Genomic DNA, 15,220 nt, shown 5'->3' with positions numbered 1-15,220 from the left:
TGTCTGTATTTCATATTGTGCACAGTTGGGAATGGATCATGTGTAAAATAAATTTATGAGGGACAATAGTGCTTACAATGACCACAAATCAGGGAAATATCTTCATTGGGCATAGCTCAGTAAGTTATTTCCTATCATCATGTGCAAGAAACTAGATCAAATATAAGCTTGAAACCAGTCATAATGTGTTTCACTCACCCTCTGGACAGGATATGGGTCCCATTACAGGTGATCACACTTCTCAAGTCTTTAGAAGTCTACAGACGTTAGGTCCCATTTCTCATCTATATCTTTGCCAAATTTTTTGGGTCTAGCAGGTCCTAGTAATCTGTAGTCATTTTGTTCTTGTTTCAGTTGTGCCACAGATTCCCACCTGAAATATTGTAGGTGAAGGAAGCACTGTGGTCCTATTTAATTTTTTGGTGTTTTAGTATAAAATACTTCAGCTACATCCAAATCTAAATGTGATTATAAATTAGGTATTTGAAGAAATAGTTTACAAAGCACTAAGATCATGTAAAGTACTCTTTATTTAACAGGCTCAGATAAGAGGTCACTTTTTCTGTGAGGGGAACATTTTGATATGAGGTCAATAGCTTTTAAAATGGTCTATAGCAGGGGTCCTTAACTTGTGGCTCAACAATAAACTAAGTGTCTGACAAAACCCTATAGGGGTGAGAAATCATACCAACAAATTACCCAAAGGGTAAATAAACCCAATTTAAGGGATAATGTGATTAAAAATTGACTTTTATTGGGATTATTTAATATGGTCTAGCAAATAAAGATCAAAATTACTCAAGTGGTATTGCTATATAAGATTTCTTTAGGACTCCTCTATGGGGTTTATTTACCCTTTGGGTAATTTGTTGGTATGATTTCTCACCCCCTTAAGTCAGGTCTATTTTCCCTTTGTGGCTCTCAGGCCCATGTTGTGTGGCTTGCAGCTGCCTCCCAACTTAGTGCATTAGCACCAGATCTAGCAAACAACTGTGAAAAGCAGGTCTCCAGATGGTGAATTTTGTGAATAGCCCTGCACTAAAGAGCAGATCTAAACATGCATATTCTGGCCTTGGGGATTTGGAGGTAATTTAAGTATGGTAAGCTCAGGCTCGGACTAGGGAATCGGTGAGTCCTCTGGTGGGCCCCGCTACAGGGCTAGCACTGACCAGATGGAAGGCTCCTCCCCCTGGTACCCTAGCACAGCAATGCACTGCTCGGCTAACCTGCATCCAAAGCAGCACGCTCCCTCCTTCCCCTGCTAAGCTGGCGCTAGATGTCGGAGTCAGACTGACACCGGTGCAGGCATAAGCTGGAGACCGGATGATGCTAACTGTCAGAGGAGATGCTTGAAGCTGGATGCAGCAGTGTGATGGGAGTGCTTGATGTGAGAATACTGAATTGGGGTATTATGGGAACCTCTGTAGCTTGGTATAGTGCCCCGGTGTGATTTCTATGGAAAAGCTCTGGCTCTTTGTGTCACTACTGTGAGGGGGCGGTGGCAGGATGTGGCTTGTGACTCTTTCGTAGACCTATATGTGGCTCGCGACTCTCTCTCAAAGCTGAATGTGGCTCTCAAGGTCAGAAAGGTTAGGAACCACTGGTCTATAGGAATTGTACATTGCTCATTTTATATACATCATTTTTTTTTTTTTTTTTTTTAAATCTGAGCCTTATTTTTTAGAAATAAGAATAAAACCGTTTTCTAATTTTTTTTTAGTAATTTTTTGGAACATTTTCAGTAAAATACATATTATATGTCTAGTAACATAAACAATTGTCCTAATTTATGTCTCAGTACATTATGTGATGATGATCTGGTACTTTCCAGCCGTGAAAAAGTAATTTAAATAATTTATATCTTCTTGTGCCTTAGCACTTGATATATCTTTTTCAAACCTAACCTTTTCTTCAGCAGAAGGGCAATGAACTTGTTGAAGGAAGAACTGTCTTTTTTTTTTCCTCTTTTCTTTAAATCATATCATGGCTTGTAGGACACTGGAGTCGTGATGTATTTAAACTAAGGTGTCATTATGTTTGCATTTTCTGTTATATGTCCGTGATTAATGATGGTTCTCTAATACTTTATGTGAACTTAAAGCTTGTCATCCCAAAATCCAAAATTACAAGGCAGCTTCTATATAAAACTGAATGGACAGATTTGTTAGTGGTGCAGTGAAAAAAATGAAGAATAGCTCCTTCTTAGTTGTGCTATTAATTCACACGGTGATGCAGATGTTAAAAAACATGTTGTCTGGCTGATCAACAACCTGTACTGTACTTTATAATTTAGTATGCTAATATGTTAACCAGGTTAGTAAAAATAGGAAGTGACACAGGTTAAAAAACTGTATATAGCGATTTATGTTTAGGAGGACCAGTTAAGTGTTCAAAACATTTAGATAAATAACCATGTAAAAATCTCTGACCTCCCCTGATTCTGCTGCTTCTTTCCATTTTGCGCTGCATCACTCCTTTGCAGAGATATGCACATTATTATTATTATTTATTATTATAGCGCCATTTATTCCATAGTGCTTTACATGTGAAAGGGGTATACATAGCAAAAACAATTACAATTACAATAATCTTGAACAATACAAGTCAGCGACTGGTACAGGAGGAGCGAGGACCCTGCCCGCAAGGACTCACAATCTACAAGGGATGGGTGAGGATACAGTAGATGAGGGAACAGCTGGTCGTGCAGCGGTATGGTGGAGCGAGGGTTACTACAGGTTGTAGGCTTGTCGGAAGAGGTGGGTTTTCAGGTTCCTTTTGAAAGTTTCCACGGTAGGCGAGAGTCTGATGTGTTGGGGTAGAGAGTTCCAGAGAAGGGCGGAAGCACGGGAGAAATCTTGTATGCGATTGTGGGAAGAGGAGATAAGAGGGGAGTAGAGAAGGAGATCTTGTGAGGATCGGAGGGTGCGTGCAGGTAAGTACCGGGAGACTAGGTCAAAGATGTATGGAGGAGACAGGTTGTGGATGGCTTTGTATGCTATGGTTAGGGTTTTGAACAGGAGTCTCTGGGTAATGGTGGGGAGCCAGTGAAGGCATTGACAGAGAAAAGAGGCCGGGAAATTGCAGGGGGACAGGTGGATTAGTCGGGCAGCTTAAGATAGATTGGAGCCATGCGAGAGTGTTAGAGGGGAGGCCACAGATCAGGAGGTTGTAGTAGTCAAGGTGGGAGATGATGAGGGCGTGCACTAGTGTTTTTGCAGATTCATGGTTGAGGAATGTGCGGATTTGGGAGATATTTTTGAGCTGGAGTCGGCAGTTGTTTTGGAGCACAGGATGTGAAATTTCTGCTTGCATTTCTTCAGATTTTTCCTAGGGGTGTGCGCTTTCACACCTCCCTCCTAGATGCTGTCAATCATAGTTTGGCAGTTCATGTGACAGTCTAACAGTCTCATACCCTGCTCAACTGTGTTTTGCAATGTCTTGGGGGGAGAGGTGAAAGCACACACCACCGGGGAAGACTCTGAAAAAACAAACAGTTGGACTGCAAAGAAGAGATTTCATATAGTGCTCTCCAGAAGGAACAAACCCGAATATCACTGCATCGCAGAATCAGTTAAAGCTTAGGGATTTTTACAAGGTATTTAAACTAATTTTTTGGAGCAAGTGACAGGTCCTCTTTAATATTCCTGAGTCCAAAAGTATAATCTGTAACAAGACCCCCCATCTTCTTACGTGGCAGAAGGGCATTTATTCTCCCCCCTCTCAGTCATCAGAGCCAAGGTGACACTGCTACTAAAGCTCTGCACCTCCTAACTTTATACTGTATTAAGCAACAGATATTAAGAATTCCACACATCTGAGCTGCATATATACTTATAAGGGTGACAAGTAATGGTTTGCTGCTTTTCTGAAACCTTTTTTTTATTCTACCATAAAACATAAAAACAGGCAGTAAGTGGTCAGTGTTCACTAGTGTTGAGCCACCCCCGTAGTGTTCGGGTTCGGTTCGGTTCGTCGAACACCGGGATGTTCGAGGAACTGTTCGTCGAACTGTTCGTCGAACACCTTAGAACACCGTCAAACACCGTTAAAACCAATGGCAGGCAAACAAAAACACATAGAAACACATAGAAAACACCTTCAAAGGTGTCCAAAAGCTGACAAACTGCTCAGAAGACGCTCTCTTTAAAAAAGCCGGCCGGCAATTCAGCAGCGGCATACACCGGTACCCGACAATTTAGACAAGAAGGAATAGAGCATCACACATAGATTAGATAGATAGAAACATGTCAGTCACACATATAAGAAGCACAGTGACAGTGTTGCTTACTGTACTTGTCATTTAGTGTAAAGGATTTATTAAAAAAAATAATAGTGTTTTCGTGCACCGTCTCTTTAAAAAAGCCGGCCGGCAATTCAGCAGCGGTACCCGACAATTTATAACAGAAAGAATAGAGCATCACACATAGATAGATATAAACATGCCAATCACATATATAATAAGTACAGTGACAGTGTTGGTTACTGTACTTGTCATTTAGTGTAAAGGATTTATTTAAAAAAATAATAGTGTTTTCATGCACCGTCTCTTTAAAAAAGCCGGCCGGCAATTCAGCCTCGGTACCCGACAATTTAGAACAGAAAGATAGAGCATCACACATAGATTAGATAGATAGAAACATGTCAGTCACATATATAAGAAGTACAGTGATAGTGTTGATCACTGTACTTGTCATTTAGTGTTAAAATAAAGGATTTATTAAAAAAAAAATTGGCGTGGGGTTCCCCGTAATTTTAGTCTCTAGCGGAGGTTAAGCAGACGGCTGGGGCAGATGTTTGAAGCCTGGGAAGGGGGTAATACCCACGGAGCTTCCCAGGCTACTAATATCAGCCCCCAGCTGAATACCTAGCCTTTACTAGCTATTAAAATGGGGGACCCCCCCAAAAAAATGACGTGGGGTCCCCCCTATTTAAACAGCTAGCAAAGGCTAAGCAGACAGCTGGGGGCTGATATTAATAGCCCAGGAAGGGTGCCATGAATATTGGCCCCCTCCCAGGCTAGAAACACCAGCCGTCAGCTGTCCCAGAAATGGCGCATCCGTAGGATGCGCCAAATCTGGCACTTAGCCTCGCTCTTCCCACTGCCCTGTAGCGGTGGCAGTGGGGTAATAGGGCTGGGGTTGATGTCAGCTTATAATGCCAGCTGACATCAAGCCCAGGTTAGTAATGGAGAGGCGTCTATAAGACACCCCCATTACTAACCCCATAGTCAAAGTTAAAAGAAAACACAAACACCCAGAATAAAGTCCTTTAATTGAAATAAACACACAATTCTTTATTGTTCTAAATTAAACCATACTTACCATCACGCCCATTCCAGCTGAAGCCAACGATCTCCTGCAATAAAAGTAAAATAATAAAGCAACATCATCCTTACCTTTCCATGGTTCCCACGACAGCTTCAGCTCTGCTACATCGAGATGACAGGCTGGACCGCAGCAGAACGCTGCCATCCAGTCTGTCATCCCGCAGACACTGAGAAGCGCAGGCTTGCTTGCGCTCCTCAGTGTCTGGCTGTGACGGCATAAAGATGAGCCGAGGTCATGTCCAATGAGCTCGGCTCACCTCATGCACGTCACTGACAGCGTGGGAGAATTCTCACGCTGAAGCGCTGAGTGCAGGAGAATTTTCCCACGCTGTCAGTGACGTGCATGAGGCTGATATTTAAATTTGGCGCACAAATCGGTGATTGGTCGCGGGCAGCGTCCGCGACCAATCAGCACAGTAGTGTTTAACTTTGGCGGCAAGATCAGTGATTGGTCGCGACGGCGACCAATCACCGATTTGTGCGGCACATTTAAATAGCGGCCGCGACCAATTGGATGTCAGCGCCGCTCCCCGATCCTCCCTTCACGCCCTAGCCGCATGGATGTCAGCGGCGCTGCCTGTGTGGATACTTCCGCTGCGAGAACCCGGGACATGAGCGGGCGCTCGGAGCAGAAGTATCCCGACCCGCAGCGCCGCTCCCCGGTCCTCCCTTCACACCCTAGCCGCTGATGTCCCCACAGTATCCGCATGGTGTTACAAAGGTCCGGACATTTGTGTTAAAAATCGCTGATTGGTCGCAGGCGCTGCCCGCGACCAATCACCGATTTGGGCACCAAATTTAAATATCGGCCGCGACCAATCACCCATCTTGGCTCCACATTTAAACACCGCTGTACTGATTGGTCGCGGACGCTATTTAAATGTGGCGCCAAAATCGGTGATTGGTCGCGCCCAGCGTCGGCGACCAATCAGCACAGCGGTGTTTAAATGTGGAGCCAAGATCGGTGATTGGTTGCGGCCGATATTTAAATTTGGCGCCAAAATCGGTGATTGATCGCGGGCAGCGCCAGCGACCAATCAGCGATTTTTAACACAAATGTCCGGATCTTTGTAACACCATGCGGATACTGTGGGGAGATCAGCGGCTAGGGTGTCAAGGGAGGACCGGGGAGCGGAGCTGCGGGTCGGGATACATCTGCTGCGAGCAGTCGCTCATCTCCCGGCTTCTCGCAGCGGAAGTATCCGACCAGGCAGCGGCGCTCCCCGGTCCTCACCAATACGATTCGCTGATTGGTCGCGCTCTCCGCACGCGACCAATCAGTGATCTTGGCGCTAAAGTTAAACACCGCTCTGCTGATTGGTCGCGGAAACTGCCCGCGACCAATCACCGATTTGGGCGCCACATTTAAATAGCGGCCGCGACCAATCAGTGAGATTGGCGCCAAATTTAAACAACGCTCTGCTGATTGGTCGCGGACTCCAGCCGCGACCAATCAGCGAGATTGGCGCCAAATTTAAACCCTGCTCTGCTAATTGGTCGCGGATGCCGGCCGCGACTAATCAGCATTATTGGCGCCAAATTTAAACACTGCTCTGCTGATTGATCGCGGTCGCCGTCCGCAACCAATCAGCAGTATTGGCGCCAAATTTAAACCCTGCTCGGCTGATTGGTCACGGTTGCCGGCCGCGACCAATCAGCAGTATTGGCGCCAAATTTAAACCCCGCTCTGCTGATGGGTCACGGTTGCCGGCCGCGACCAATCAGTGATTTTAGCGCCAAATTGAAACACCGCTCTGCTGATTGGTCGCGGCCGGCGATTGCGACCAATCAGCATTATTGGCGCCAAATTTAAACCCCGCTCTGCTGATTGGTCGCGACCGCCGGCCGCGACTAATCAACATTGTTGCCGCCAAATTTAAACACCGCCCTGCTGAATGGTCGCGGTCGTGTCCAATCACCGTTATTGGCGCCAAATTTAAACACCGCTTTGCTGATTGGTCGCAACCGCAACCAATCAGCATTATTGGCGCAAAATTTAAACACCGCTTTGCTGATTGGTCGCGACCGCGACCAATCAGCATTATTGGCGCAAAATTGAAACCCCGCTCTGCTGATTAGTCGCAACCGCCGGCCGTGACCAATCAGCGATATAGTCGCCAAATTTCAACACCACTTTGCTGATTGGTCGCGGTTGCTGGCCGCGACCAGTCAGCGATTTTGGCGCCAAATTTAAACACCGCTCTGCTGATTGCGCCGGGTCTGCCGCATACATATTCTAGAATACCCGATGCGTTAGAATCGGGCCACCATCTAGTTTCATGAAATAATTAAAAAAAAAATTGACGTGGGGCTTCGCACTATATTTGTGTCCAGCCAGGTACAGCAGGCAGGAACGGGCTGCCCCCAACCACCAGCTGCCTATTTGTACCTGGTTGGACACAACAATATAGGGAAGCCCTTTTTTTCTTAATTATTTCATGAATTTCATTAAATAATTAAAAAAAAAAATACATGGGGCTTCGCCCTATTTTTGTGTCCAGCCAGGTACAACTAGACAGCTGGGGGCTGGAATCTGCAGCGCAGGGAGGCCCAAGCTTTCTGGGTCCCCACCGCTGCAAATTGCAGTCCGCAGCCACCCCGGAAAATGGCGCGTTCAAAGAAGCGCCATCTTCTGGCGCTGTACCCAACTCATCCAGGGCCCTGGAGCGGTGGCTCACTGGGTAATAAAGGGGTTAGGGCCAGCTTGGCATTATCAGCTGGCCCTAAGCCCGAAATTCATGGGGTCACGCCAATATTAGACATGACCGCCATGAATTTCTAGTAAAGTATTTAAAAAAAACACAACACCCAGAATAAAGTCCTTTAATTGAAATAAACACACAATTCTTTATTGTTCTAAATTAAACCATACTTACCGTCACGCCCATTCCAGCTGAAGCTAATGTCTTCTGCAATAAAAGTAAAATAATTAAGCAACCTCATCCTTACCTTTCCATGGTTCCCACGACAGCTTCAGCTCTGCTACATCGAGATGACAGGCTGGACCGCAGCAGAACGCTGCCATCCAGCCTGTCATCCCGCAGACACTGAGAAGGGCAGGCATGCTTGCGCTCCTCAGTGTCTCGCTGTGACGGCATAAAGATGAGACGAGTTCATGTCCAATGAACTCAGCTCACCTCATGCACGTCACTGACAGCGTGGGAAAATTCTCCTGCACTCAGCGCTACAGCGTGAGAATTCTCCCACGCTGCTTGGACATGAATGAGCTCACCTCATGCACGTCACTGACAGCGTGGGAAAATTCTCACGCTGTAGCGCTGAGTGCAGGAGAATTCTCCCACGCTGTCAGTGACGTGCATGAGGTGAGCTGAGTTCATTGGACATGAACTCGTCTCATCTTTATGCCGTCACAGCGAGACACTGAGGAGCGCAAGCATGCCTGCGCTTCTCAGTGTGTGCGGCATGGCAAGCTGGATGGCAGCGTTCTGCTGCGGTCCAGCCTGTCATCTCGATGTAGCAGAGCTGAAGCTGTCGTGGGAACCATGGAAAGGTAAGGATGATGTTGCTTTATTATTTTACTTTTATTGCAGGAGATCGTTGGCTTCAGCTGGAATGGGCGTGGTGGTAAGTATGGTTTAATTTAGAACAATAAAGGAATGTGTCTTTATTTCAATTAAAGGAGTTTATTCTGGGTGTTTGTGTTTTCTTTTAACTTTGACTATGGGATTAGTAATGGGGGTGTCTTATAGACGCCTCTCCATTACTAACCTGGGCTTGATGTCAGCTGGCATTATAAGCTGACATCAACCCCAGCCCTATTACCCCACTGCCACCGCTACAGGGCAGTGGGAAGAGCGAGGCTAAGTGCCAGAATTAGCGCATCCTATGGATGCGCCAGTTCTGGGGCGGCTGACGGCTGGTGTTTCTAGCCTGGGAGGGGGCCAATATTCATGGCACCCTTCCTGGGCTATTAATATCAGCCCCCAGCTGTCTGCCTAGCCTTTGCTAGCTATTAAAATAGGGGGGACCCCACGTCATTTTTTTTGGGGGGGTCCCCCATTTTAATAGCTAGTAAAGGCTAGGTATTCAGCTGGGGGCTGATATTAGTAGCCTGGGAAGCTCCATGGGTATTACCCCCCTCCCAGGCTTCAAACATCTGCCCCAGCTGTCTGCTTAACCTCCGCTAGAGCCTAAAATTATGGGGACCCCCACGCCAATTTTTTTTTAATAAATCCTTTATTTTAACACTAAATGACAAGTACAGTAAGCAACACTGTCACTCTACTTCATATATATGTGACTGACATGTTTCTATCTATCTAATCTATGTGTGATTCTCTATTCCTTCTATTCTAAATTGTCGGGTACCGCTGCTGAATTGCCGGCCGGCTTTTTTAAAGAGACAGTGCATGAAAACACTATTATTTTTTTTAATAAATCCTTTACACTAAATGACAAGTACAGTAAGCAACACTGTCACTGTACTTCATATATGTGACTGACATGTTTCTATCTATCTAATCTATGTGTGATTCTCTATTCTTTCTATTCTAAATTGTCGGGTACTGCTGCTGAATTGCCGGCCGGCTTTTTTAAAGAGACGGTGCATGAAAACACTATTATTTTTTTTGATAAATCCTTTACACTAAATGACAAGTACAGTAAGCAACACTGTCACTGTACTTCATATATATGTGGCTGACTTGTTTCTATCTATCTAATCTATGTGTGATGCTCTATTCTTTCTGTTCTAAATTGTCGGGTACCGGTCTATGCCGCTGCTGAATTGCCGCTTTTCATGTTTCACTGTTGGCACTGTTCCCATCGATTTGGGCAATCACTGTAATGCCACAACCACCATGGCTGTGGCATTACAGTGAGTGGCAGGCAATCCCTGCATGATTGGTGTTCAAAATAGCGCCAGACATGCAGGACACGCTTTTGGTGCACGAACAGTTATCGAACATAACCTCGAACAGCCGCATTTTTTGCAAATTGTTCGGGTTCGTGGAATAACTCGAACACCGCCTAAAACAGCTCGAATTTGAGATTGGCGAACAGTTCTAGTCGAACACCGCTCATCTCTAGTGTTCACATGACTCTGACATTATCAAACTAATTCAGTCATAAAACATAGGCATTAAGTACTTCAGATACCGCATGCTGAACATGGGTGGCTGGATTAGCCAGGAGAACAAGAGTATTACATAATACATAAGTAGGTACTAACAGTTATAAGATAAGTAAGTGTACATTTTTAATGAAGGTATGAGTCCAGGACTACTATGAAGGGAGAATGGTATGAAACAATTGATGGATGTGTCTTTAGTTTTTTTAGATTGATTCTTGTGCTTAGGAGTCATACTGTATTGTGTTGTTTTATATTTTTAGGTTCATAATGAACAGATGTGTATAATATTATTTATAATCTATATGATTGTAAATTTGGTTGTAAAACTAATTATTTGAGAGCTGTTCATCTGACAGTTATCACTCCTGTTATTCTTATAAAAATGAGCATTTTGCCTCAAACCATCTTCTAGGGAAGGCAGGGAAATACAGTAGATGTTTACCTGAAAAGCCAACACAGCCGCTCCTCTTTATACCTTGGGAAAGAACATTTAATGGATGACACCCACATTTACTAAGACAGGCATATCTTATATCAATTCACTTAAAAAGGAGTGATTTTTTTGAAATTTATTAAAAGTCAACAAACTCTTAAAGAATGACCGTTGTTTTAATTTTTATTTCATAAATCAATAGTAAACATGAAAATTAGAAACTTTGCAGTTTATCTTATCAGAAAAATCTGCTTCTTTTTTTTCCGGCAGGACTGAAGATTCATTCTCAGAATTCTCAATTCGTGGCTAAAATCTGTATTCAGTGAAGACAAATTATTACATTACTGAGATAGAAGATGGCAGATACTACTAATAAGATTTTATAAAAAAAACAAAAACCCATAAAGAACAACCGAACATAAATGGTCAGAGAGCATACTTGTGATACATAAAAAAAATCTTTAATGAATCAATGGTTGGGTAAGAGGGTGGCACTGCAGGAGCAGGCGCACCCACCTAATTACGTACAATAGTTAAAATACAGTTAATGTCAACTTAAAATCTCGTGGACACAGGACAATATGTAGTATATTTCAGAGTACAAAGAATAATTATGCCGTAATACAAGGACTTTGTAATGTTATAGTAACAGTAATACAAGGCAATATCTCCGTCTGAGGACTAATTAACCCTTTCGCAACCTTGGGTTTTGTCGTTTTTGCTTTTTCGTTTTTTGCTCCCCTTGTTCCCAGAGCCATAGCGTTTTTGTTTTTTGGACAATATGGCCATGTGAGGGCTTATTTTTTGCGGGACAAGTTGTACTTTTCAACGCCATTACTAGTTTTACCATATCGTGTACGGGAAAACGGGAAAAAAATTCCAAGTGCGGTAAAATTGCAAAAAAAGTGCAATACCACAGTTGTTTTTTATTTTATTTTTTTTATTCTCCAGGTCATTACGAGTTCGTAGACACCAAACATGTATAGGTTATTTTATATTTAAGTGGTGAAAAACATTTCCAAAATTTAGTAAAAAAAAAAAATAGCGCCATTTTCCGAGACCTGTAGCATCTCTATTTTTCGTGATCTGGGGCTGGGTGAGGGCTTATTTTTTGCGCGCCGGGCTGACGTTTTTATTGATAACATTTTGGGATGGTTCCGATGTTTTGATCGCCCATTATTGCATTTTATTGCAATTTTGCGGCGACCAAAAAACGTAATTTTGGCGTTTAGAATTTTTTTCTCATTACACCGTTTACCGATCGGATTAATTCTTTTTTTATATTGATAGATGGGGCCATTCTGAACGCGGCGATACCAAATATGTCTATGTAGGGTTTTTTTTTTTTATATTTTATTTTGAATGGGGCGAAAGGGGGCTGATTTAAACTTTTATATTTTTTTTTATTTTTTTTATATTTTTAAAAACTTTTTTTTTTCACTTACTGCATGCTTCAATAGTCTCCATAGGAGACTAGAAGCAGCAGTTGTCTGATCGGCTCTGCTACATACAGGGGACCAGCAGATCCCCTGCATGCAGCAGAAATGGTCCTGTGCTATGAGCGCCGACCACTAGGTGGCGCTCATAGCGACCTGATCATGACAACCACAGGCGTCTGCTGCAGACCCTGGGTTGTCATGCCCACTCATCGGTGACCCGCGATCACGTGACGGGGTCGCCGATGGGCGGGGCTTATGACGCGCAACCCGGAAGCGTGCGTTAAATGCCGCTGTCGGAGATTGACAGTGGCATTTAACATGTTAACAGCTGCGGGTGGATCACGATTCCACCCGCGGCTGTTGCGGGCACATGTCAGCTGTAAGAATCAGCTGACATGTGCTCGGTTCAGTGAGGGCTCAGCGCAGCAGCCCTCACTGAACGGGGGGTACGCAAATGTGCGTACTAATACGGCATGGGCTGTAAAGGGGTTAAACAGACCTATTGTATAAATGCTTGTGCATAATTCGAATATAGGTCCCCAATAGCATAGGATGTACAAAAGTGCTTGTGCATGAACAAAGTCTGCAGAGGAGCATACAATGGTACAGTTGTGCTCAAAAGTTTACATACCCCGGCAGAATTCTTCCTTTCTTGGCCTTGTTTCAGAGAATATGAATGATAACAAAAAAAAACTTTTCTCCACTCATGGTTATTGGTTGGGTGAAGCCATTTATTGTCAAACTACTGTGTTTTCTCTTTTTAAATCTTAATGACAACCAAAAACATCCAAATGACCCTGATCAAAAGTTCACATACCCTGGTGATTTTGGGCAGATAACATGCACAGAATTTGACACAAATGGATTTGAATGGCTACTAAAGGTAACATCCTCACCTGTGACTTGTTTGCTTGTAATCAGTATGTGTGCATAAAAGCTGAGTGAGATTCTGGGATCCAGACAGACTCTTGCATCTTTCATCCAGCCACTGACGTTTCTGGTTTGTGAGTCATGAGGAAAGAAAAAGAATTGTCAACGGATCTACGGGAAAAGGTAGTTGAACTGTATAACACAGGAAAGGGATACAAAAGCATATCCAAGGAATTGATACTGCCAGTCAACTGCCAGGAAAATTGTTTGAGATGCAAAGAAAAACCCACAGATAACATCAGCTGAAATTTAGGACTCTCTGAAAACTAAAGGTGTGGCAGGGGTTTAAAAACATAAGCGCAGCCAATAGGCATAGACCGGAAGTTCCATGATGCGCCCGTTGCCCAGGAAACTTCAGAAGACATCCGGCATCTGTGTCACGTGATCAGACGTATTTACATATATTATCTTGCCCTATCCAAGTAGTTCATATCTAATAAAATTTTATGTAGATGGAGGGGGGGAGAAAGGCAGATCACTGCCTCTAGTTCTTCCCTCTTCTCTCTCCTTTCTACATATAATCTTGTATGTAGCAACTGCCATCTCCTATCTCAGTAATGTAATCTGTCCTCACTGAATACAGATTTCTCTCATAAGATATATTACAAAGTTTCTCATTTCAATGTGTACTATTGATTTATGAAATTAAAAATTAATGTTAACTATTTAAGCGGCTTCACACATCCAAGTTTCACGGTCTGTGTATGGGCAGCAATTTCCGGCCAAACTAACCCAAGCTCAGCTCCTAATAATCTATGAGGCAGTTGAGTTCAGCTCTGGAGGTCCGTTATCAGTCTGGAAATAGCATTCCATACTCAGACCAAGTAACTGGGGTGTTAATAAATCTGTCATGTTTATACTTTCATGGAAATAAAAATAGCAATTGTATATGTTATGAACAGGCACCATAAATTTGCCCAATTTTATCCTTGGATTATTCATAAAAGTGGTCTAAAGTAAATCTTCGTGCAGACCTTGCCCACTTTTTGCCACCTATAACGTTTGACAAGTGAAGAGAAAAGTCACAAATCTTTGCGCAAATTTAGCTAATGTCCAATGCCACCTTTAAGTTGCAGAGACACTGACTAATGCGGGCCCGTGTGTATGGACCTCTTTTTGTGTATGGACCTCTTTTCTAATGCTGACATGAGAAGCAGCTTCCTTACGCATTTCTGTACTGTTTGCAGCTGTAAGAATCGAGGCGCGCGGCTGATAAATGGTTAACAGATATAGCTGTATTCTGTCGCCTGTCAATATCTGATCCAGGCAGAGTGGAAACCACTTATCGCTGCCCCATGTTGTCCATAAATCATTTGTTTTTTGTGCCTGCACTTCCGAGTTCATGCAAAGTATTCACATTCCTCTCGAAAAAATAAACATCTGTCCCCATCGCTTTCTGTCTCATTAGACTCTGTGGAAAGCAATTTCATGTCATGTTTTAAATCGTTCCCTCTCGTTTACTGCTTCCAGTTTGTGGATTTAAAAAAAATGTATCTGGTCCTGTTTTTTTTATTCCTGGGCAGGTTGAGGTGCTTGTAGCATCCGTCAGTCTGACTTAGCCGTCCATATTGAGGAATGCTGGCGGAGAGGCTACAGTAGTAGGACCACCAGGAATGCAGGGAGCCTGAATTTCACAGCGTAGTGGCACCAATTATGACGCCGATGTGATGTGTTGACAAGGGAATGTTCTGAAATGGCTGGAATATTTCATGGTTGGGTGAGACCCGTGAGTAATGTCTCTATTTTACTTCTTATTTATTCCAGCTCGAACCACCATTGTTGGATTGCTGTACCACACTATGCATCGCCACTACACTCAGATTAAACCGAGTGATACCAGGTATGTGTACAATCATAAAACACATTATTTTACTTCATATCTCCAAATACTGAGAGAACATTTGGGATTATTCTTAAGTACAACATGTATCATATATTTTCCTTTCTGGCCCCCACTGAAACACAAGAAACCAACCGGAATAAAACCGGATAGAACAATT

The 15,220-nt window shown here is 43.5% G+C and overlaps 1 protein-coding gene across 5 annotated transcripts in view; it reads left to right on the top strand.

Annotated features, from left to right (window-relative positions):
• Nucleotides 1–15,220, top strand: part of ADGRD1 (adhesion G protein-coupled receptor D1) — a 1,511,981-nt gene that overhangs the window by 241,702 nt on the left and 1,255,059 nt on the right. For all 5 annotated transcript variants that reach the window (XM_073676103.1, XM_073676100.1, XM_073676102.1 and 2 more), the window contains one exon: nucleotides 14,985–15,060. In XM_073676103.1, the coding sequence (XP_073532204.1) occupies nucleotides 14,985–15,060 (76 nt within the window). The remainder of the gene's footprint in view (nucleotides 1–14,984; nucleotides 15,061–15,220) is intronic.

This window comes from Phyllobates terribilis, unplaced genomic scaffold (genome assembly GCF_046119375.1).
Source record: "Phyllobates terribilis strain yellow unplaced genomic scaffold, ASM4611937v1 Scaffold_1__5_contigs__length_1240528914, whole genome shotgun sequence".
Classification (NCBI taxonomy): domain Eukaryota; kingdom Metazoa; phylum Chordata; class Amphibia; order Anura; family Dendrobatidae; genus Phyllobates; species Phyllobates terribilis.
The sequence above is the reverse complement of the archived record's forward strand: the minus strand, read 5'-3'. Positions and strand labels throughout refer to the sequence as shown.